Genomic DNA, 24,765 nt, shown 5'->3' with positions numbered 1-24,765 from the left:
ATTATATTTCCCCAAGAAAAGAATGTAGGTAGTATCCTTGCAAAATGTAGTATTGCAACAGTTCTTTAATTAAAATGCATTTGGAATAAACTATTATTACTGTATTTTGTACTGTTGATAATCAGATTTCATCTGCAAAGAAAATTTCGATATAGTTTGTTTCTCGCTTTGATAGCGGGCATTTTATACAAAGAAGTCACATGCATTTTGCTAATCCTGTGTTAAATGAAGTTTGTTCATTTCTTTTTTAAGTTGTTTATAACTTGTGCAGACACAGTCTCACGCGTGTTACTAGGCAAATTGTCCACGACTCTGGCATCTTACGTGTTTTGTTGAAATTTACTTTCACGTATTCTGGTGCAGAAGTTGTCAGTCTTGTCTGCCCTTTTGTTTCTCATGGTGTTAAAAAAAGAGAATAACCATTGTAATGGACATGTGCTGCAAATACATTTTTGTAGCAGCGAGCTCAGACCGTTGATAAAACATGAATAGTAGAAATAATAACAATAATAATTGTCATTATAAAATAATAACTATTTTGAACTGATAGACCCATTGTTAAGTTTATTATGATAATACTATTATTAATGATATCGTTAGTGATAATTTTCAACCGATCCACCAAATGACTGAATATCCAGCACCACTGTTTTTTTCGTTATCAACTTTTACACATCTCGTTGAAGAAAAAGCTTTAATAGTTGAGGGGAAAGTTTAGTCATAAAGTTTATGTTGAGTGCCCTCTCACGTAAAACTCATTTTCTTGGAACCGTTTAGCTATTCTTTGGTTTAAATGCTAGAATATGAAAACAATCTGCTTCCTGGAAATTAACTAATTTATCTTCGAATACAAGCGATTTTTTTATTTTTTTCCGGTTGTTAACTATAACATTAACAAGCTTTTGCTTTTGTAACTTGCAGTGAACGATGCCTATTTGCAGAAGGGTCGAAGGAGTCATTCGAGCCTCTCACACTTTTTCCCAACGATATCCAACACGACTGTTTTTAATTTTATTTTTACATTTCAGTTAGTGTACTGAAATGCATAACAACTTTTGCATATCTTGTTCAATAAAAAGGATTAGAATTTGAATGAGACTTTCAGTCATAAAGTTTACATTGTGTGACGTCTCATATGAAACTAATTTTTGGAAGTTTGAAAACTGTGGAACCATTTATTATTTGGTTCAAATACTAAAGTATGTAAACATAACATGCTTCGTGTATCTTACACTATTTCCTTTGGTTCTTTTCGAATACTAACAAACACGATTTAATTTATGTTATTAACTATAAACATAACAAGCTTTCTGCTTTTTGTAAGTTGAAATGTCTGTTTCCAGATGGGTTCGACCAACCCCCTCCTTCCCGACGCCCATGTGATTTGCTTAGTAATACTTGTTCACCTATCTCTGCATGTAACACTGGTAAAGAGAAAATCGCGACAATTTTCACGCTTGTATCCTACTTAATTACAATCACTAATTACCACACAATGAAAGGCTGCAATTATAGACTCACCTTGAAAAGGGTAGCCGGTAAAGTACGGAGCCATGTTAAGGGTAGACACTGCCATCAAGTCCTCACTACCGTCCCAGTGGTCTCTCGACACCCCTGAGTTCCGAAGATCTTCCGACGTTCACCAAACACCCACGACTTTTCCCCACCGCACGGGCCAAACACCGAAAAAAGATCTTGCACCTGTGTCCCCGTCGTAACCTCAAGCGACAATCCTCAAGAGAGCGCATAGTTTCCTCCTGACCACCGCTCGCCTTCACGGTGGTCCCCCTACCACCTCCAGAGCGGCTCCTTTGATCCTAGCTCCTCGAGTCCCGATTGGCGGACGACGTGCGATAGTTGTGTCGGTGGGCGGAGCCAGGTGCACGCATGGTTCGGCTTCCCCCCCTGGGGGTCCTTTTTTGGGAAACCTGATGGACTCTTGCATTGCCAATGGATCAACACGTCTTTGAATAACTGTTCGACAGCCCCCCTTCCCTCTACCCCCTCCATACACACCAATACGCGTGTGTGTGTGTGTGTGTGTGTGCCTCACAAGCCGATGGCAAGGACATCACACAAGAATCATTGATGACCAGGAAGAGCAGAAACAATTGTTTTTTCTCGATCCGCTCTGCCACTATCCTGTTGTCTTTAATATCCTATAATTACCAACGATAAGATATGAAGTTGATGAGAGCAACTCGTGTTTTTTGGGGAGGCACCTTAACTCACGCACGCCAGTGTCATAATGGGAGGTTCGGACCATAAAACTTTTACAATCCTCTAATACGCTCCTATCTACCATGAGAATCAAGGGTTTAAGGGCCCGATGTTCTTTTTTTTCTCTTCTTCTTCTTCTTTAGTCGGCAACACGGGAGCGAGAATTTTACAGCTAATGACCATGATGAACAGTCAGACCTCTTTATTAATATAGATTTTTCAATCAATTTGGGCAAATGGAATCCAACAAGTTTATTGTGGCAGTTCGTGTTCTGAAACACACATCTTCATCAACCATCTTTCCCAACAAACCTTTCAATCTAAAGTTAGTAATGGTTTGAAGTAGTTAAAAAATTAAACCTGTATTATTTACTATTACTATTACTATTATTATGTAATATTAGCGACCAAATATAAACATTACACAGGATACTATAACAACTTATTGTGCAAGTTTTGCAATGCAGGCGCGAGAACTTCTGAAAAAATATCTTTCTTTCTGGTAGTTTAAAATGTGTTAATTCTGTATTATTGCAATTCACGTTGGTTGTCCATCGGCAATGTCATCTCCCGTGTTTTTAAACTGTGACTCGAATACCTTGTAGAAGGAAACCGTGCCAATGCTGAAGACTTAGTGCCTATGTACAGAAGTTGGCATGTCTTTCTGATATTTTCTACAAACTGAATGTTCTGAATGTATCTCTACAAGGTATCCTGCACCAATCAGACAAGGTGTCAGCCTTCCAATCAAAGGGAAGTTGGTGCTTTGTATAAGAGAGAGTTTAAAGATGAAACCATTGGTGATTGCTTTCGTACATTGAGCGTCTGTTGTTAGAAGAAACAGGACTATAATTAAGTGAAGAAATCCAAGCATTGCGGTATATCCATCTATTCGTACTGTCTTAGTCTCATGAATATGGTATAGCTGAATGAAGTGACACCAGGCTAAGCATTTTAAAATATGCAATACCTATATTAATCACACACACTATATTTTCATTACTTGTATGTGTACCAATAGTAAATAAACACATGAATAGATTTTGTGTTGATCTTTTATGGTCACATCGCATGTAATATTTATCTACTATTGTTGAGTGGAGGCGTGTGTAGATTTTGGTAACGGAGATGAGTCACGACTGAAAAAGTTTGAAAACCCCTACATAAACTGTTCCTATACAATTGACAGAACCGTAGTTTCGTTGAAATTAGAAGAAATGTTCATACTCTGTATGGCATTTCTTCTCTAAAATGTTACAATTTTTCGTAGTTATAATTTAAGTATTATTTACTTATTATTAATAAATACTTTTAAAATCCAACCAATACAATTCATTCTCTAAACAATTTGGATCCAAATATTGGCTTGTATCCATAACAATATAAAAATGCATTCAATATAACTTTGGTATTTTTAAAACTCTTACTTCTGTGCGTGTGTGTGCGTGTGTGTGTGTGTATGTGATATAAATATAAATTTCTCAACCTTCTCAACCAATTTAGCGTTTCGCGCCTGCGATCAGTTAGGTTAGGTTAGGTTAGGTTAGGTGGAAACTAAAATAAGGAGTAAACCTACTGGGCAAAACTGATGACTAAGAAGTGGGGAAATCTGGAGAAACTTAGTTTACAAGAACAGGTAAATGGATGAAATGAGCGACTATAGGTAGCGAAAGTTAAAAAGGAATTATATAGCATAGAGTTCGGGTGCGTTTGCTGAGACGCTGGGGAGGAGAGCATTAATATGCAGCCGATGGGGATCATATATGTGCTAGACTGGAAAACATCATCAAACAGAAAGAAAATGGCTGGATTTGAGAGGTGGAATATTTTTAACATCAGCCGTAATAGTGATTAATAGGGAGCGGAAGTTGATGACCTAAGAAATGAGGAAAAATGACGTAAAAAAGTGCAAAAAATGGCCATTCAATTTGTGAGTTAAAAATAAAGGAAATTAAACAAAATGCAATCTTTCTTTAAAAAAAAGGGCACCAAATGGTATCACATGCACATTCAATTAAAATATGCAATGAAGATTTCCAATGGAAACAACCGAATAATTTTAAAACAATTTAATGAAAAAGTCGTATACACCGAATCAAGAAGATTACCAAAATGAAAGAAGTGACAAAATATGACGAAACAATATACCGAATATTGCGAAAAATGACTAAAAAATGCCGAAAATCGGGGAAAATGACCTAAAGCCTGAAAATTGGCAAAAAAAAGAAAAAAAAAGAAAAAAATGCACTTTAAAATTACCTTTTTTTGGGTTCTAGACAAAGTGTAATATTGTGTGTATCTAATGGGCATCGTGTCCGAGATGTCAGAAAAAAGATGACATTTCACCAACTTCCGCTCCCTAGTGATTAAGGACTGGGAGTGAGTAAGTAGATAGGCCGGGATTGGCGTGGTTCAGATTTGGGGAATGGACACAAGTCAAATTCATATCGGAGGATGTCGAAATGTCCGGTGGAGAAGAGGCGACGTTTCACATTATCCACCAGTGAAAGATACAGAGGAGGTAAGACGAAAATAAGTTAAGGATATAAATTACTCTGAAATGGATAGTATATTGAAGATAGGGACAAGGAGTGAGGGGATGAAGAGAGGGGACAAATAGAGAATCAAGGAGCTTGGTTATATTTTGTGTGGACAAAGATGGCAAAGAGGAACAGTAAAATGAATGAATCGTTTTCTTAAATCCGCTAAGTACAATTATTTATTAAAGTGTATTTATATTAGTACAAAAGTGTAGTGAAAACGAGGAAAGGAAAATGTCCAAGATGGGTAAGAGGCGACTTCTGCTAAGGCACCCGAAAGTCAACTTTCCACGTAACTGCTTCTTGCAAGCCAACGAGGTTCTGCCGCCTGGACACGCGGCCAGGATAATCCTTCGTGAGATCGTGCTGTCCCCTTCTCTGTGCTCCTTCAGCTTTTATCCCAGGTAAGGAGGTTTTAGTTCTCACAGACAGAATAGTTCTTCTTAAGTAATGAATGAATGAATGAATGAATCTAATATATACTGCTGGCCAGACGCGTCTCGTGAACGCATGCGGTGCATGCTGCGCATGCGTTCACGAGACGCCTCTGCTGCTGGACAATAAAAAACAGACACCTTAATATTTGACATCTGAATTATGAATTACGCTTTCAGTTTGGTAGTTTTCTGTAACTTTCGTTTTCGTTCTAATTTAACTTATTAATGTATGTAGAACATCCTCAAAGTTTGTTTTCTGTTGAATATATTTCCATAATTTAGTTAGCCTTCGAATCAGAATTCATGCGTTATCACAAAAAATGCAAGTGTCCAGTTTTTTGGTCCAGCAGTGTATAAAAATGGATGTATGTGCGTGTGATTGTTCCGGCATAACTCTCGAACGCCTGGAACAATTTCAGCCAAACGTGGTACACATATCACTTGTAATATGGAAAGAAATGCTGTGGTTGTAAGACACCCCTGGCACCGCTAGGGGCGTGGGTGTAAAGGGGTGGCATGTAAAATAATCGAAAACGACCGATATTAGTGTGGAATCCATAGTTTTCGGGGTCGCTAAGATGAATCGTGACACTCCGAATCCCGTTCAAACCCCTGGCAGCCCTAGGGGTGGTGGTTGTAAGGGGTTGACATGTAAAAATAATCGAGAACGATCGATATTAGTGTGGAATCCATAGTTTTCGGGGTCGCTAAGATGAATAGTGAAACTACGAATGCCGTTCAACTCCAAGTTCATCACCTATCGGTTTTTGGGGTGAGAGGGGGTGACAAATAAAATGTCAAAAATGACCTACATTAGTGTCGAATACATAGTTTTCGGAGTCGCTAAGCTAATTGGTGACATTCACAATCACATTTAAGAGAGATAGAGAGAGTGAGAGAGACTTGCTTTCTCGATCACGATCAACAAGTCACAGGGGCAGTCTATTAAGTACTGCGGAGTGGATTTAAGATAGTCATGTTTCTTCCACGGAAAACTTTAATAGAAGATTGGGATAAATAAATATCCGGGCAACGCCGGCCCATCAGCTAGTTAGTTTTAATAAATGAGGAAGGATGTTTTTTAAGAACAGAAATATTATACTTTCTTGTTCGAGAGTCTGTCCTCAATTTTGTTTTAGTTAAGTTCTTATCCCCGTACTGCGTCTGGCAAAAGTATGAGCTGAAAAATCATATAGTCTTACCTTTATATCATCTCTCAATATTTAATGTTTCAATCCATTACAGAATATTATTTTTATATTGTAACTTTAACATGTCTTACTGGTGTTCCTTTTATGTATAGACAATAAAACTAATACAAGTACACATCTCCAAGCATAAATGTGTAATAGGATAAGGTATCATTTCATTGTATGTATGTTATTAAATACATTATTATATTTCATTGTATTAGTATATTGTAATGTTTGACTGGCATGTCCAATATCATAGCATGAAGATGCAAATGTGATTCATGGATGAAATAAATCTAAATCTAATTCAATTAACTATTTCCAAGTTTACACCGACCCGGAAGGAGATTTTAGGGAAAGATAGACATGTGTAAGAAGTGTACTGTGTCCTTGAATGTACTGTATATGTAAAATCAAGAGTATCCACTTGCCAACTAATGGCTTCGATGGTTGTGAAGACAATCGAAGAGATGGAACGACCCACGGGATTTGCTGGTGGAATCCCTTGAGTCCCTAGGGACTCATTTTCGGGATATCCGTCATCTTGGAGGTTGAAAGCTGCCCGTTAAATCACGTTGTATCCACTAGTTTATCTTGAGCTGATGAGCCAAACGGTGATCTGGAAGCGATCTGCTATTATATCGTAGACAACCATCTCCTCCAAGATAACAAATACTTTGTCATTTCAAGTTATCCCTTTTCTCTGGTGCCGTGAGCTGGTTGGTGTGGGCTAGGTCCTTCCTTAGCGAGGGGTAGTCTGGAGGTATTGAATTCTACACGCAGAGAACTAAATGCATCATATCGATTGCACTAAAGTGTGTTTTATGGCTTCTTCAAAGAATCAGATTCACATTTGATGCATTTAGGTGCATTTTTGTATGTCGTGAAAGAAACACAAAAGTGCATCATTTGATTCAGGTGAGGATTTCTTTCAGTCGAAATGCACTTCAATGCATCGGTTGATGTTCCTTGGTGCACCTGCCTGCATCTTTTTTGCATTATGCACTCAAACGTTTGGTCTGGGCTACAGAGTTTATGTAGTTCAGACGAAACGTTTAAGTGCATCATCAAAGAAGATGCATTCTGGTGCACCAAAACCCATCAAGGTGTGTTTGTGTTTCTTTCACGACATACAAAAATGAACCCAAATGCATCAAATGTGAATCTGGTTCTATGAAAATGCCATAAAACACACTTTAGTGCATCAATCGATGCATTCTGGTGCATCAATTGATATGATGCATTTAGTTCTCTGAGTGCAGGACGTCATGCATACATGGCACTGGACAAAGTTTTATATACAACTGGCCTGGTGAAGGGTGTTCTTTGTCTCTCTTCATCAATTTCATCATTTCATCACTCATCCTCATCGTCGCGATTAGCAAAAGGTGAAGGAAAGCGACGCTAAATAGCAAAAATTAAATCATTGAGATTATCTACCAAAAACAGGGTTCAAGCTGGCCAACCTGGAAATATTATGAATTTTGTAAAAGCGTTCAAAAATATAAAATGTCAGATAAATTACTACTACTCAATGGCGTATGCTGAGTCTAATACTATCTCACTATGACACCTGGTCCTAGGCTATGAAGCAAGGGAGAAGACTAGGCTCATTCTTGACTTCTTCAAGGAAGCCACGTTGCCATCCCAACGGTTGTCAGGTTGCAAACTTATAAAAATTCAGGTTGCCAACTCCTAAGAATTCAGGTTGCCAACTCCTAAGCATACAGGTTGCCAACTCCTAAGCATACAGGTTGCCAACTCCTAAGAATACAGGTTGCCAACTCCTAACAATTCAGGTTGCCAACTCCTAAGAATTCAGGTTGCCAGCTCCTAAGCATACAGGTTGCCAACTCCTAAGCATACAGGTTGCCAACTCCTAAGCATACAGGTTGCCAACTCCTAAGAATACAGGTTGCCAACTCCTAAGAATTCAGGTTGTCAACTTCAGAATCGCCATTATCTTATTTTCCAAATCAGCTTAATTCACACAGTTTCTAAGAGATTTCTCTTCGGTATTTTACTTTCTAGGCTTCAGGCTTCGCAGATAGCCTAGCTAGCCTGAAATATACGCTCCTGCTACTACTACTACTACCATTATTGTTATTATTATTATTATTTTGCTTGCCACAATTTAAAAATTGAAAATATGTTTACTTTCTTCCTCACGACTTGTTTCTTTTTAGGGAATGTTTTCTATAAAAATTGCTTCAAACTTTAAACATAACACCCCTAACCTACAACATGAAGTTACTATCGCCATCGAACGTATCACTCCTAAACCTACCAAACATTTTAAGTAACAAAATATACATAACTTGATCATTTTTTACTACGTGGTTTCAAGGGCGAAATGTGTCAAATGCCACACGAATCACTACAAACATTAAACACGCACAAGATATTTTTCAACCACATGCACCAAGACAATGCTTACCATAATTATCGTGTCCACTGACGTCACACCATAATTTCCAACTTTTAATATCCGATACTTCAATGACACTCTAAACAATAATAACTATGAAATCTAACTGATTTATATTAACATAATGCACAAACTAAACAAAAACTTACACATAATAAAACCACTTCAACTATTTCAAAATTTATTAACATCTTTAACCGGTTAGTAAAGGAATTGGTTAGCTGCTTTACATTATCTGATATGTATAAAAGTAACAAATTAATTTCCCTTATGTAATTAATAATAATAATAATATATTTTAATTGAGTAATTTATTTCTACTTTTAATAATATTACAAATATGTATATCATATAATTCACACATATGTTTGTCGGGAGGGGGGTTTGTAGATTAAGAACTTTCTCCCGCCCCCACCAGTTTTCAATGATTTCGCACCCTGCTGCTGGGGCAAAAGTGGCAAAAAATGGGGGGCAACTGCCCCCCGCCCCCCCCTAATCGCCGCTATTGAGTATAACGTAAGCACAATTCAACCTTCTTTCACACCATTTCCCATTCTTCCGTAGGCTAAGTAATGATTTTCAAAAACCATTAACATTTTATAAATACACTACAAAAACAATGCATAATTCCACACATTTAATTCATATCACAGGAAGTTGGCGACGATGAAAATGACACAATAAATTCTACCACAAAAAACTCTCATTACTACACTATAATACTATAGGGTGTCCCAATAAAATGTAAAAACACTTTGAATGATTATAAAGTCAGTGATTATTAAGATACAGTTCGTTTTCAAAGTTTAACAGAATCAACAGACATGAATAATTTCCTTTCTCAACGCTTGTTTTCAAACTGGTCCAGACTCTTGCCGGTTTTGTATCAAACATGATATTTCATCCCTTTACAAAAAATCTACTATGGCGTGAGGCGTACAGTCAACGGCAAAAATAATGGTAGGCAAATTGTTCATCGCTATTTTCATTACTTTTTTATTCTACATCCTGTGTTGTTTTAAGGAATGAAATTATGTTGGTTCGAAGCATATATTGCCCTCTGCTTATTGACGTATTTATTTCAATTCATTGTCATGACACTGTGTAATACAGCTCGAATGAAAATGGTGGTGGACAATTCGCCTATTGTTTCCATCTGACTGTTCGGCACAGTTTTGCCAAGTACTATACAAAACTTCACTCCCCGGTTCGAATCATCTGCACAGAGAGCATGGATTCTTCTTGGAATGCAACTCTTCCAATGTCAATGCTTCAAAATGCAATGGACACTTTCTTGACATTGAAGCGCGTATACATTTCTTGGGACCCTATATTTGTTAGGGTCCCGCCCCGTGGCCGTGCGGTCGAAGGCGTGATGCTTTAGGCTCCTACGGGACGGGTGCAGGTTCAAGTCTCCCGGGGGAAGCGTAACAAGTTTTCTCCTGAGATTTCGGCCTGTGTATGGGACCGGTGGCCATTGGCTGTACGCACTACATGTTGATTCACACCCATGCTGAAGGCGAGTGTATCTAAGCTGGTGGACAATGTAGGTTTGGAACTCCCCCCCCCCCCGGGGGGCAGGAATCAGTCGACCGCGGAAGAAGAAACCCGAGGCTGCGTTCCAGAAGGGACATGGATTGACGCATGGAGCCACACGGAGACGAGGGGGAGGCCCAGGGTTGTGACTGACCCAAGATTCACATTTAATTCATTTATTATGTTTTGTTTAATTTTGTGCTTAATACGCACGATGATATATCTATGTTATCAATTTCTGTTTTGTTATATTTTGGAAAACGTTGTTTGCATTAATATGATGTATAATTAACTATTATCACATTCTTGATAATGTGAAATTACGATGTATATATTCCTATATCCATTTTTGACCATAGCAACGATAAAGAAACAAAACACAGTAGATCAATAAGTGAAAAATATATTGAAATTATATATAGTGACGTCCGAGTTTTCTTTGAATTTAACAAACTGTAAGTAGATTTGGATAAAGATAAATACTAGGATGTTTCGTTGAAGTGTGTGTGAAAGACTTGCTTCAGGGTACATCAGAGCTGCAGCTACAGATATTTCGGCGCCCAGGGCGAGAATCGCACTTACGGATGAGTAGCGTAACCCGGTCACGGAAATCTAGAACGACGACTGGGAGGTTCGTAGTGCTGACCACACGTCACCCCGTAACTGGTTTGATGATCTCCCACATCTGGGGGGGGTAGAATCAGGTGGGAGTGAGGCTGGCAGTCGGTAGGTATATAGGCTCGAGCGCTCAATAGGCTGTTGCACCACGGGTTATTGTTATATTTGGTAGGGAAGGGGGCATGAAGTGTCTCTTTCCGTACAAGAATGGCTCTATACATCGATTGAAAAGAATGTAAGCATGTCACACCACAGATGGTGGGTTTGGGATCTAATTATACAAACTTTTTTGTCCCTTATGTTCCAGACATTGTATATCGGGAATTACGTAATTACCGGTGAATGTGGAGATAATTTTTTGCCATCTAATAACAAAAGTGTTTACAACAAAAGTTTTCTTGGTTCTGTGTGTGAACTATGCGAAAGCTTATCAACAGGTCCATTTGACGTTGCATTGTAGTTTGTTCTTTTAGAGGTCGATAATTATAAATAAATGAATGTAAAAGCTGAATTGTTTCTTCAGATTTTCTTGCTTTCAGTGAAAATTGAGGTAATATCATGCCGTGCTGCCATCTAGGAAATGAGAAGATACTTACTTAAACTTTTTTTGTGTCTTTTTCTGCCTCTTTTGGCGAATCACAGGCACATCAATGAGGATGAATGATGATTACTTGAAATTCATGAGGGGAAAGCTCACAAAGGAACATCAGTGCACAGGTCGGGAGGAGAACTTTGCGTATGTACAGTGGGATGCATAAGTGCTACCAGGCAAATTGTCTACCACTAATGTTACTGCCTTTTCTCTTGCATTGTACATAATTTTATGAAATTAAATTGATCTGAAGCTAGTGCACAGGCTGTCAGCTCTGCTGTTATGATGTTTCAGTTCTTGAACTTCGTATTGCTTGAGTTGGTGTTTTAAGTTCACTTTATGCACAGTAAGGCTAATTGGGACGAACTTCGTATTGCGTAAAAAAAAAGGTGAACATTGTGATGGACAATTTATCTCGTGTTATTTATGCTTCCCAAACTCGCCCGGTGAAAATTTTATCTTGAACCGCCCCTGTATATGACTACCTTCCGTAAACCGAACAATATTTCCTCGTATTTGGTTTTGCTTACGTGAAGTCCTCGTTTCTTCATGTTTGTTTACGTCAAAACTGTTGTGGAAACAGATCGGCGCATTCTACGAAAATGACAACCCACAAACCCATCTATTTCGTGACAATTTCCAGGCTTGAACATTTGTATAGATATCAATCTTCAGATCTAATTAACATCTATTCCATACTACAAATGGAGCAACATACCTTGAAACTGATTTTCTTTGCGACATTTTCGGTTTCTCCCATTGAACTGTTCAATGGTTTCTCCCCTCCCAAAACCAAAGATAATGGCCCACGTTTAAGGCTCTGTCCGAAATGTACGAAGTACGTACTTGAAGCATGGTTTTGGCGGAAGTGACGTCACCTAGTACAGTTCGAAAGCGCCAAGAACAGGAGTACGCAAGTGCGTAGCTCGCAGTGCAGATGGAAGCTGACTCGGTCACGTGATTTCCACACTCGTTGTTTGTTTGTTTAAAATCGCGGAGGTAGAAAGCCAGCAACGCAGGTTAAATATACGTTATGGGTCAGCAAGTTGTTGGTTAAGGCTCTGTCCGAAAGGTACAAAGTACATACTTGAAGTATGGTCTTAACGGAAGTGACGTCATTAGTACAGTTCGAAAGCGTCAAGTTCACGAGGACTCGAGACCATAGGGCAGAGCACACGAAGTTGGAGGCTCGGTCACGTGACAAGTGGACATGTTCTTCATTTGTTTGAAATCGCGGAGGTAGAAAGCCAGCAAGTTGTTTGTTACAGTTCTTCTAATGTGTGGAAATGTATGTATTAGAACATTTACAAATGCTGTGTGATTTCTGTGGTGAAAAACAAGTGTTTAAACATGGAAAACGAACGTGTCCTCGGTTATATCTACTGATCGCATTTGGCGCTGCAGTCGAAGTGCAGTTCAAAAGACCTTCACTTCCAGTCCACGACTTCAAGACCGCACCGCGAGACCATTCTCGAAGTATGCTCGCTTCAAGTACGGTCTTGCACCTTTCGGACACGGCCTACAGTGCTTCTAATGTGTGGAAATGTATGTGTACGAACATTTGAAAATGCAACGTGATTTATATGGTGAAAAACAAGTGTTTATAACGTGAGGAAAACAACGAGTACTCAGTTTTACCTACTGATCGTATTTGGCGCTGCAGTCGAAGTGCAATTCGAAAGACTTTCACTTCCAGTTCACGACTTCAAGACCACAGTCCAAGACCATACTCGGAGGATGCTCGCTTCAAGTACGGGCTTGCACCTTTCGGACACGGCCTTAATACGGACCCCAAAATTCTCCGCCGCATTGAGTGGGGCCCAACCGGCGGCGCTGCGGAATGATGGCAGCCTCTCTTGAACCGAACCCTACCACCCGTGAGGCAGGTACAGTAGAACTCTAGAGAGCCCTCCTTGTGTGTGACATCCTCCATGCAGTTAAGATTTTGTTAACTACTTCAAAGCACACCTAGCTAGTGTGTTATGCCTTTCGGCACTTTTCGGGAAAGTGTCATTGAGAAGAAGGAAATGGAAGGAAGATGCAGAAAATGCGAAGAAGAAGAAGATCAAAGTGTACATGCTTGTCATATGGGCAGTAAAAACCTTCAGGTTTCAATTTTGATGTAGGTTTATTAATTGTTTGCTTTTAGTTCAGTCTGGGGTAAGGATTTATGGGCGTGGTTAAGTTGCAAGTGTGAGAGAACTAATAAAATTTGGAAGTGGGACCTGGGAAGAGTGAGTTTAAAGTAAATTGCAAGCTATGGGTTAAGTTAGTGGGGATATATGTGTGTTACGATTTTTAGTTTGACTTTTAGTGTGATTCTATTGTTATTTATTTATTGTTTTGTTATTATTTTATCTCTTGTCCTTGGTCGTCATCTTAAGTTGGAATCTGGAAAGGAACTTATAAGAATGCGGTTGAGTTTTATGTACAGTATGAGGTTTATCCTTAGGCGTCGTCTGAAAGAAGAAGCAGATATAATGTGCATACATATAATTATATTTATAGGACACTACACGTATGGGAAGGGAACAAATAAACAATGGACCTTGGCTGACATAGAAATATGTACAAACGTGTGTCTTTATTAATGGTGGGGAGCATATGTAGGTCAACTGGGAGGCGTTGCTATTCTTCTTGCGGGCATTTGTTTTGATTGTTGTGCTATTTGTGATTGTCATTTTCGTTCTTTCCGGAGTAGCTGGGCAATTCGTTCTTTCTGGGAGCCCAGTTGACCTGTTTGGGGCCTGTTCAGTGTGTAACGACCACCACGTTATGCAGATTTCAGTCGTATATTGGCATTTATGTTATTCGTATACTTTCAAGTTAAGAACTTGGATTAAATTATTTATACTTAATTGTTTTCATAATTCATGTATATATTTACGTTTTATCTTATGTTATAATATTATTCGCGTATTTTTGCTACATATATTCAGAATTTATAGGCTAATAATTATCCCAAATAATATAGGCTATGCAACGTTTTAATTGTTTTTCAAATCCAAAATGGCTAGGATTATTACTATCTTTCACGTAAATTTTGTTGTTTAAGCACAAGTTAAATACATTTCTTCTTAATATCGATTTTTGTTCAACAATGTACACGATTGAAGTAATTTGTCTTCGTTATAAACTAAATCTTTATTTAATCATTTTTTATGTGCAAGGAAAAATATGAATTATTTGATACAATCAGTTTAGTTATTTCTATATAGTTTAATATTGTAATATTATAGCAAAGTATTTCTCCCTCGTTTTCAATAAAGTATCGTTTTCCTATTGGCTGTTTATGTAGGAGTGGGGGAACCACGCTACGTGTTTTTGGCGATGTAAAAACTTCCACGTTGGCATTTTTAATTGTTGCCAACCTGAACTTTGCTTTCTATCGCTAATTAACATTGATGTGTTATATAAATTATCAGTTTTTCTTGTGTTATTTTATGTTATGGGTTTGTATTATTGTAAGATAGAACAATCTGTTATGCTGTGCCTCGCGCATGAGGTAGGCAGTTGAGGTCTTGCTATTAACTGTGAAGGCGGTGCGCGGACTCTCGTGTTAAATAAATTGCTTATCACTGCCTGCGAGCGTGCATGACCCAACAAATTATAACTTTTAACTTGTGCGAATCAGTATGTACGCGTGCGATTCGTGATTAAAGATTTTGGACATTTAATTATAAAGTATTTGAATTTTATTTACTGTCACGTGTCGCAATTCGGTGGCTTCCTTCCTGGAGGAAGGGTGGATCGTCTTAATCCCGAACCCTGGGTGAGAACTGGTGCTTCCAACTGACCAGCAGGAGCAAGGAGCGGTATGTTGCCAATTCGGATCTCCATACCCTGGAGTTACGAGTGGTGGCACGTTGCAAGTGTGGGTGTGTTTGGGGTACCTTTAGGGTATTAGTGTTTTGGGGGTGAGTGTTCTTGTTTTGAGGGAATCGTTAGTATACCTACTGTTATTTATTAGTTTGTGTTTTTTTTTTCGAACTTGGTGAAGCCCAACCCGACGCGATCCATCTTAAGCAATGTAATTATATGTATATATATATATTACTTTTTTTTCCTTTTTGCATCGGGCTAGGGGGTGCCCAACCCGACGCAGGTTACGTCCTATCTCTATACAAGTACCTACTAATATACTAATAGTTTATGGTTAAATATATAAGCTCAGCCTAATTTGGACAGGGGTTTGGTTTGTCCATTTTATCTGGTTCTGTTTCGGGGGGGAAGGGGTTGATGTAGGCCCCATGTAAGGTTCTTTTATGTTTATGGTGGTAGTTTAAGTCATATTTACAGAGGTTTCTAATGAGGGGGTTTGGGTGATTTACTATTTTTCTTGCAGTTTTTGAATTGTCAGGGTCAGAAACCGGTCTACCATGAAGATACCAAGGTCCTCTTAGAAAGCGCTCACACAAGTAACACAAGTTTATGTACTCTGCGAGCTTGTGATTTCCACCACTTGGCGGCGCGACCGTAGAACAGCGACACTGTTTCCAACACTATTATTTTAGACCTAGACGTGGTAGTACACTCCCTACGAACACGAACTGTTGTAATGACTGACTGTAGTAATCTCCAAACTCCAAATCGAACCATAGGTGGTGTCCAGTGACGTGGCAAGGATCCTCTCTAGTTAGTGATAAATTCTCTAGATGATTCATTTAAAGAGCTGGGGTTCTAGGCTAATGTGAAATTTTTCGAATGACAATAAATTGTTTTCTTCTTTACATCGTTTTTTTTGTATGATTTGTTTAATCGCAAAAATAGAAGTTTAGATGATACGATCTAATACAGGCCCGTATCCAGGATATTTGAGTGGGGGGCCAAGCCCGAAACCTTGGATATATATATATAATAAACAAATTAATTTGCTAATTTATGAACTAGTAAATTAATTCCTTTAACGACTGCTTAGTATTTCTACATTAACTGTGAATTCGTAAAGAGAGAGAGAGAACAAGAGATGCATGGAACATTCACACACAAGCTGACATCATTCTTCGTTATTCCTTCTTAGTAAAGTAGGCTATGTTTGAAGTCCAAACTAATTGCTTAGCTTCTTTGTTATAATACAAACTTTTAATAAGGGAAAAATTTTAATAGAACAAGATCGTTGGTGGGAAGGTGGGAGATCCCCCTTCTGCCATGTGAATTCGTATCCTTATAATCTAGAAAAGGTCTGAATGTGAATTAACCGCAAAAAGGACATTTTAAATCAAGACTGCAGGTCGAAGAAAGTCAAAACAGGGAATAAATATGGCGAACTGTCGCGACCAAATTGGAACATTTAATAGCTTCGCATAAATGGTTATAAAACTAAAGTTACTAAATATAGTAGACTGCAGACTACTGGAGTCTCTCTCCAGAGACAACCAATTCATTTATACAAGAAGAAAATCTAAATTCTTGCAAAATCTTAAAAATTATCCATGTTAGTTTTGTAGGTTTTATCAAAATATTTCATGGCTCGAGGGGGGCATGGACCCCTTGGCTCCCCCATGGGTACGGACCTGATCTAATATAATACGTAAATTTACTTAAATATGTTTATTGTTCGTCCATATTTTAGAACATATTATAGTGATTTGAAATTTCAAAACCTATTGAAACTGCTGAATCTTTGTATGTTTCTGTTATTTTACTAAATAGTTCTGCCACTTTTAGCTAATCGTAACGAAATGATGAGGATGATTGGTAGGCTCGAAACGGGAACCTTCAATGAACAAATTAGGCCACCGAAAAGGTGAAAAAATGTTTCCGATTGCGGTCCACATAAATAATTTCCACCCCCTGCATGACCCATCCACGCAAAAAAAATTGTTGTTGCCGCTGAAAGTTGACATATGTACTCGCCCGGCCTGGGTTTGATTCCCCATGGAATTTCACTTTAAATGTAGACAGACACAGTCGCAATTATCCTATCTGAACAAAAAACAATGTGAACGTAGATAGACTTAAAAACACTTTGGCATGGAGAGAGAGAGAGAGAGAAAGTTAGAATGAAATCCACAGATTAGATGAAAGCTCTTTTTAATAATCTGATTTTGGAACGCATGCCAGTATTTGACGGGTCTCACTTATCGTACAACATTTGAGCAACGTTGTGTTCTGACGTCACGGGAAAACGATTTTTAATTTTAGGCTAAATGGCTACGTTGTTAGGTTAGGCTAGCTATGTCTACTTCTCTTAGCCTCAATAATAATTTTTCATTGTATTTATGCTAATGGAACCTAACATATTAGGCCTAACCTAACCTCGTATGTTTTTCTCGTCTGACGTCAGAACACAGGGTAGCAAAGTTGTTGTGCGAAGAGCAAGACCCGTATCACGTATGCTGACAGTGACATGTGGATGTGCTGACCGGTGTCTTTTTGCTACAATAGGAAAGTTTGATGCGGCATTTTGTTTCTTCCTTTGAAGGTAATTAGGTTACCTACGTTATCCAACATTTGCAAATATCATATATAATAATTGTTTCCTAATTCCGTTGAGATTGGCCGCGATTTCGTAGTCTAACGATCTGTGTGCTACCTGTTGTTGCTGCTTTGCTTGTCAAGTTCGAACACAGACGAGAGCTTGATTTAAACCATCAGTGGCGTAGTAAAAGTCTACATTTTTATGTTTCTACGTGTCTTGACGTCTTATTATCATAAAAAATATTTTCCATTAGACTAATTATTAAGTTTGGACAGCATGTAGACAAAATATCACTGGTGACACTGAATTCGTACGCGATTTTCCCTGCTCGATTTGTGAAAGTTCCATGCGGGGTTTAAACAAACATAAAAGCCTTAATACTCAAAATTGTAAGAAAAATATTTCGGAAATGTGGTTATACGTAGGTATTTAAGGATGTTATTGTACCAAGATTAGAAAATTTTCTAAAATATTTGATGCCACGTGGTATGCATTGTAGTCATCTGAATTCTCATTCTTAAAAATCTTTTCGTAGTTTAGATGTTTTACAAAATAATGGGGAAAGTGGACGCTGATGTAGGTTATCAAATTTTTTGAGACTTGTACTTTACTTTTGTGATAGACATTCGGTACTACTTTACTATACCGGAGACAACTATCAATGATTTATTTTGCAATTTTTTACATTGATAACGTACTATTCTGCGTTGCAGAACATTTCTTTAGGTGAAATAATGGATTTCTAACGAAAATAATGTCTATTTCTTAGCCCCACGAACCATCACGGGGACGAGGTATACCTACTAGGTTAGGTTAGGTTCCATTAGCACTCCTTTCGTTCAATTTAGCATATACGGACAACATCGGAATTACAAATTCCACAGCATCTTCCACACCCAGCAACAACTTCACGACGCATCCTCGACACATCATGTTGTAGCAGCAGCAATAGCGCGTATTGTGCTCTCATGCAGAAAGCAAATGGCGGCAGCAATAGCGCGTCGGAAATAGATTTTCGTAGAAAACCACATGCATTCGCATTAAAATGGATCAAAACTACATTCCCCGAACATCAACAACGCTACAGAAAATGATTTGCGTAAGTACTTTCTCCTGTAAATTTGAAGAAATCCGTCTCCGGTATAGTAAAGTGTTACCAGACATTCTGCAGGCATTTTTTTTTTTTTTGCCCACGTTCTCTTGTGCTTTCAGGTGGATTTCTTAAATATTTTGGGGCATGAGTTTACAATACCGGACCACTCTCCAATTTCTATAAAATGTCGCCTACTTACTAATTTCGGTGCCCTGATGACGTATCTGTAGTTCATATTTGGCGGTCACTTGTTAAAATTGTGGAGCTGCTGTTCTTATGGTAGGGTTACGTTATGTTAAGAAAACATAGTTTATTTCGTTTTTTTTTTTATCGATTTCCATACTTGACCGCCAATTATTACATGCAGATTCGTGATTAAAAGGTCTCAATTAGTGAGTAGGCAAAATTTCATAGCAATTGGAGAGTGGTCCGGTATTGTAAACTCGTTCCCTGACGGATACCCGCACGGTAGCTGACAGATAGCCCCACAAACCATTTCCGATAAGGTTAGGTTAGGTTAGGTTTGGTTCGGTTAGGCAAGCATAGTGAAAAAAAAGGGGGGGTTTGAAACACTGACTGGGGCTTACGTCATCGAACATACGCAGCATGCAGTTCACCTAGCGAAAGCAATGGCAATTGTGCGTCGGTGAGTTATTTCTCTTGAAAGATACATGATTTCCTGGTCAAATATATTCCACGATGAAAGAAAATACCTCGACAAATGTTGGAAAGCTTGCAGAAACTCATTCCCGTAAGTAGTTTCTTGTGTAAAAATGAAGAAATGTGCCTCCGATATACCGAACTTTTACCCACTTTGGCATGATTTACAAACTACATAAAAGTGCATAAGTAAAATAATAACTGTGAGACTAGCTATTTTTACAAGATGGTAAGGCTAGCTTTTGAGCTATTTTCACTGGATTTTAAACTGCATGTGCATGATCTGCAACCTCTCCTGGCCTGCTACATGGATGTGTGTATTCTGTAGTTGTTTATGTGTATGAAGCTTAGGTTGGTGTGCATTTATTTTCGTGCAGGAGACAAGTGATTCTTTTTTGCACATCATGGAGTTGAAAAAACATTGCAAGGTGTTCTGATGTGGACTGGTGCTGCTAATATGTCACATGACATAAGTATGAAGGGATATTACCTTCCTAAATGCTTTCGTTGTTAGGTTAGGCAGGTCAGGTTTAGGGTTTTTTGCATTGAAATTAATTCGGCAAATACTTTCCAACACCTGATCATGTAATTTCTGGTCTTCAGCATTTTCTGCTATTCTCACTACCTGGTAACTAGTAGTCACACCCATTTTTAATTTAAAATAACTTCTTAGCAGTAAGTTCAGCAACACTGCCAATGAATATAATAAGATAAAAGACAATGTTATGTTATGATTCAGTTAATTATTTTGCTAGTGAAAATAGCCCTTCATGCTATTCTCAGCACCTGGTGAAAATAGTCACAGCCAAATAATAAATAGTACACAGTGTTATCACAGTATATGTCTTTGAAGTTGATAATAATAATAAAAAATAAATTTCTTTGATTTTTATATTATACTTATTTTTATTTTCAGACTTTGAGTGTTTAATCAAAAGTTGAGCAACAGATGTCCAAAAGTTGGTTTCGCTTGTGATTCTGAAATGCTGAAGAAATACTTACGTGGAGATTCATTGTTACAGAAACACAAGCATTTTGTCTGCTTCCTCTCAGCGAAGTTGTCAGGTATTTACATAAATTGTGTAATTTAACTTCTGGAGCTGCCATCATTGGTAACAGTATGGTATAGGGAAAACACATTTCTTCAAATTTACAGGAGAAACTACTCACGGAACTGAGTTTCTGTAGACTTTTGAAAGCTCGTGGAAATGTTTTCTCCCTTCGTTCAACTTATTCGGCTGGTGAATCATGTATTTTTCGACATTAATGTCTCTCGGATGCACAAAAGCTGTTGCCTGCATTACGTTCAACTACGTGAACCAAATATACCGTGCATTCGATGACGTAACCCCCGGTCAGTGTTTCGAAACTTGCCATTGTTTTGCCAGAACATGACAATTTTAACTATGTTTGCCTACCCTTGCGTGCATGGTTCGTGTGGCTATTAGAATGGTTTGTGGGGCTATGCATGCATGGTTCGTGGGGCTATTTATGAATGGTTTGTGTATTTATGATTGGTTTGTGGGGCTACACGTGCATGGTTCGTGGGGCTATCCGTACATGGTTCGTGGGGTTTTCGAACCTGGAAAATAAATACAAAATGAGTAACACGAAAGTTGGTATTTTTCGGTGAAGATGGTTGCAACACTGCAAACCCACTGATCATGGACAACACTAGTCAAGATTTCTCCGCCATATTGTGTGTGAGAGGAACGAACAATAATTACTCGATATGTGGAAAATTGAAGCTATTTTCTTGAAAGAAGCGACATCCCACCTTAAACAATGTTTCACAATGCATAATAGGTAAGTACGAATGTAAAAAATGACAAAATGAACGAGTGAAATGTGTTTTCCCTATACCATACTGTTACCGCCATCCTTTTATGCTGTAAATCCCCTGAGGAGGAAAGTTATTAAGTGCATTGTTTTCAAATGTGCATGTACAAAAACAATCATAATAGCACTTTTGGCTAAAGTATCAATTGTTTAATTCTGAAGAATTTATCATGGTGCACAGGCATTATTAATATCCTTGACTTTCTGTAACTCGCCAAGAAAGTTAATATTTTGCATGGTTGATGAAGATTGTTGTTTATGAATGTTTTCTGTTTAAGCTCTGGGAGATGTGTTATTGTGATATATAGTACGTCTGTTACCTTACCGTGAAGCAGAGCAGCCCAAAGGCTTTGTGCAAATTAATATAGCACCCAGCATGACATTCCACAACAACAGCTATGATTGTACATCATTAGATTTGGAGTTCATAGCAATTTCCGACATGTAAAAAAGGTAGTTCCCAGTGCATATAGCACCATGTCTTGAGGGCACATTTAAGGAATGTATGGTTAAGGCCTCACGCATTCTGATCTCTGCCATTTTGGAGGTGATGTGATCAACACCATGCTACTGCCGCTTTTACCCTCCAGGGTTGCCCCCCAGGTACCCTTCAAATTGAGACTCGGTTAGCCCCTTTATGCAGGGACATGGCCTGAAGAATTCCGATCTTAGATCACCCAACCAGGAAATCGAACGTGGGACTCCTGTATGGCAGTCAGATGTTCTACCGACTACATCAGTGTGGCTCATTATTTCTAACATGTTCTTTTGCTATTTTAGTGTTCTTATATGAGAGGTTTTTACTTATACGGGCCATACTTTGGCATGAAATATCTGTTAATTGTGTTTTCCGCACGCTGGAACCAATTTTGTTTACCTGTGAAATTAAAATATCTACGTATGTAGTCAATGCTGTTTCATCGTTCAGAATACCTTTTCTTACACATACTTTCTTTTTTTTTTAATTTGCAAGAATGTGGATCCATATTTATATGTTACAGATTCAAACCCTTTTTCTCACTGTGTGACTGCTGGTGTTCCGAAGTAATTATGGTACACATGTATTTTACATGGTTTGATTTATATTTGTCTGTCAACACATACTTCAGAGGCTTACTGATTACATACTAATTTTTTTTTCCTTCCAAATACTCTGATGTGCATATTTTTTTGCTAGCAACCAATAGTTTACTGTCAGATTTGCTGCAGCTACTTTCATAATAATAATAATAAAATTGTCTATTAGAGCGGGCGTGTTTTGGCCTCGAGGGCCACTCTTACAACAAACCCTTGTCTGGGTGATAAGTACAAAGTAGCTAAAGTACAAATGGAATATATGAACATATGCTGATTACATGTATGATGGATGAACATTGAATACAAAAAATTCAAATTGAATAAAAATAAGAAAGAAAAATATTATATGTATAAACTAATGGGCATAGATATCTAATGTTTGTCACTTTCATCATTAGTACATATAAATGTATAAAGTCATCTTGTAATGACCCCGAGTTTGCCATTACTTCGTGGTTTTATATTATTATTATATCATATTATTATTTCATGCTTATTATAGTTGAACATATTATACAGTAAATAATTCATATATATATTCATAAATATATTAATGCCTTCAGCCAATTTTCCAATATGGCCGCCTTTATAATCAACATTATACACTGAAATATCTACAAGTATGAATAGCGGCAAATTTAAACAATTTATATAGTTTCAATATTAATAGTTTCATTTGCTTTTAAATATTCTAAAGATTGTTGTAAGTTTCATTTTAATCAAGTTAGTGAAGCCTAAGTTAATAATTTCTGAGTTAAATTCTTTATATCTATTTGTTGTTTCATGTTTCTGGCAAACGCCGTTCGTTTCTCTTATATTTTGAAAGCCATTGTTGATTTATTTAAACTCTTGTGGTGTGAGAAGATCACGTGCTTTTCATTGCATTGTTGCCACCACGTACCTAAATTCACTGTGCCAGATTACTGTACATTTCTAATATATTACTGTTGGCTTTTATCAAACTTTCTAGTATTAAAAGGTTATTGTGTCTGGTAACACTGTGTAACTGAGGAGGTGTTTTCGCCTTCCAGAAAAACAGTTAGTAGTCGCGCGGAGAGATTTGATGTAGCAAGAGGTGCTTTGTGTTACGGGAAAGATAGGCTCTCGCATCTCGTGCTGTACCGTTCAAAAGTATTTGAATTGTAATTTTAGTATTACATGATATACGTGCGTGTCTATAATAAACGTAAATTTGAACATATTGCGGTTTTTCTTTATTTCGAAAGTGTATTTCGTACTTGTGGATACCTGCATCAGGAGGACAACCTCGTGGATTGTCATTAGACTTCATCTGTGGATCCAAGGGAAAGGAACGCAGTAACTCAGTCCGAACTCTGGGATTATCCAGCATGCTCTGCTGAGCTTATAAGGTAAGTATACTTGTGAAGTGCACCGCTAAGCGGGACGTAGCAAGTTTTTGGCGCCCAATGTGGGCCTCGTGAAGAGTGAAGATTGTCCTTTCTCCCATTGTGTGAAGTGCTTCCCAGTGGTCACGAGTGTTTTGTGTCCTCCCAAAATTCATGCCACTTTCCCAGAAGATGGATAGGAAGAACTTAAGGAGCCAATGACGCAGCGGAGTACATGGGACGACAGCGGCATGTTACAGCATTACCTGGACAGAAGAATCGATACCGATGTCAAAATTGTGACAGTTTATTCCACACTGGGTGTGTGGCACCAGCAGAGACTGTGGTCGGCGAGAATGACAAGGAGTTGCTGTGTCAAACGTGCTTTGAACAGAGGATGAGGCCGGTGGAACCTGTGCTTGGCACCGTGTCAGTGATCCCGGATTGGATAAAGGCTGTGATGGAGAGACAGGATCGGATGATTGCTGCCATTGCTGAAAAGGAACGTGAGCGGTTAGCTCAGGAACGTGATCGGGAAGAAGCCAGGTTAACCCAGGAACATGAACGAGAAGAGAGATACCGGCAACGACAAGAACAGTTTGTCAGCGCCATGGAACAGAAAGAACGTGAACGGGAAGAGAGAGACCGGCAACGACAGGAACAGTTCGTCACCGCCATGGAACAGAAAGAACGTGAGAGGTTAGCTCAGGAACGTGATTGGGAAGAAGCCAGGTTAACCCAGGAATGTGAACGGGAGGAGAGAGA

General features: G+C 38.3%; 1 protein-coding gene and 1 long non-coding RNA gene across 3 annotated transcripts in view; one reads left to right on the top strand and one right to left on the bottom strand.

The window, feature by feature from the left end:
* LOC145996472 (protein gooseberry-like) overlaps positions 1–1,700 on the bottom strand; it is a 73,356-nt gene extending 71,656 nt beyond the window's left edge. The window contains exon 1 of the mRNA XM_083132960.1: positions 1,522–1,700. Within this exon, the coding sequence (XP_082989086.1) occupies positions 1,522–1,576 (55 nt within the window). The 5' untranslated portion in view covers positions 1,577–1,700. The remainder of the gene's footprint in view (positions 1–1,521) is intronic.
* Positions 1,701–17,881: 16,181 nt separating this feature from the next.
* LOC145996470 (uncharacterized) overlaps positions 17,882–24,765 on the top strand; it is a 66,982-nt gene continuing 60,098 nt past the window's right edge. For both annotated transcript variants that reach the window (XR_014442777.1, XR_014442779.1), the window contains exons 1-2: positions 17,882–17,988; positions 20,655–20,803. This is a non-coding gene — a long non-coding RNA (uncharacterized LOC145996470). The remainder of the gene's footprint in view (positions 17,989–20,654; positions 20,804–24,765) is intronic.

The sequence above is a fragment of the Lepisma saccharinum genome, chromosome 12 (assembly GCF_977018435.1).
Source record: "Lepisma saccharinum chromosome 12, izLepSacc3.1, whole genome shotgun sequence".
NCBI lineage: Eukaryota > Metazoa > Arthropoda > Insecta > Zygentoma > Lepismatidae > Lepisma > Lepisma saccharinum.
The sequence above is the reverse complement of the archived record's forward strand: the minus strand, read 5'-3'. Positions and strand labels throughout refer to the sequence as shown.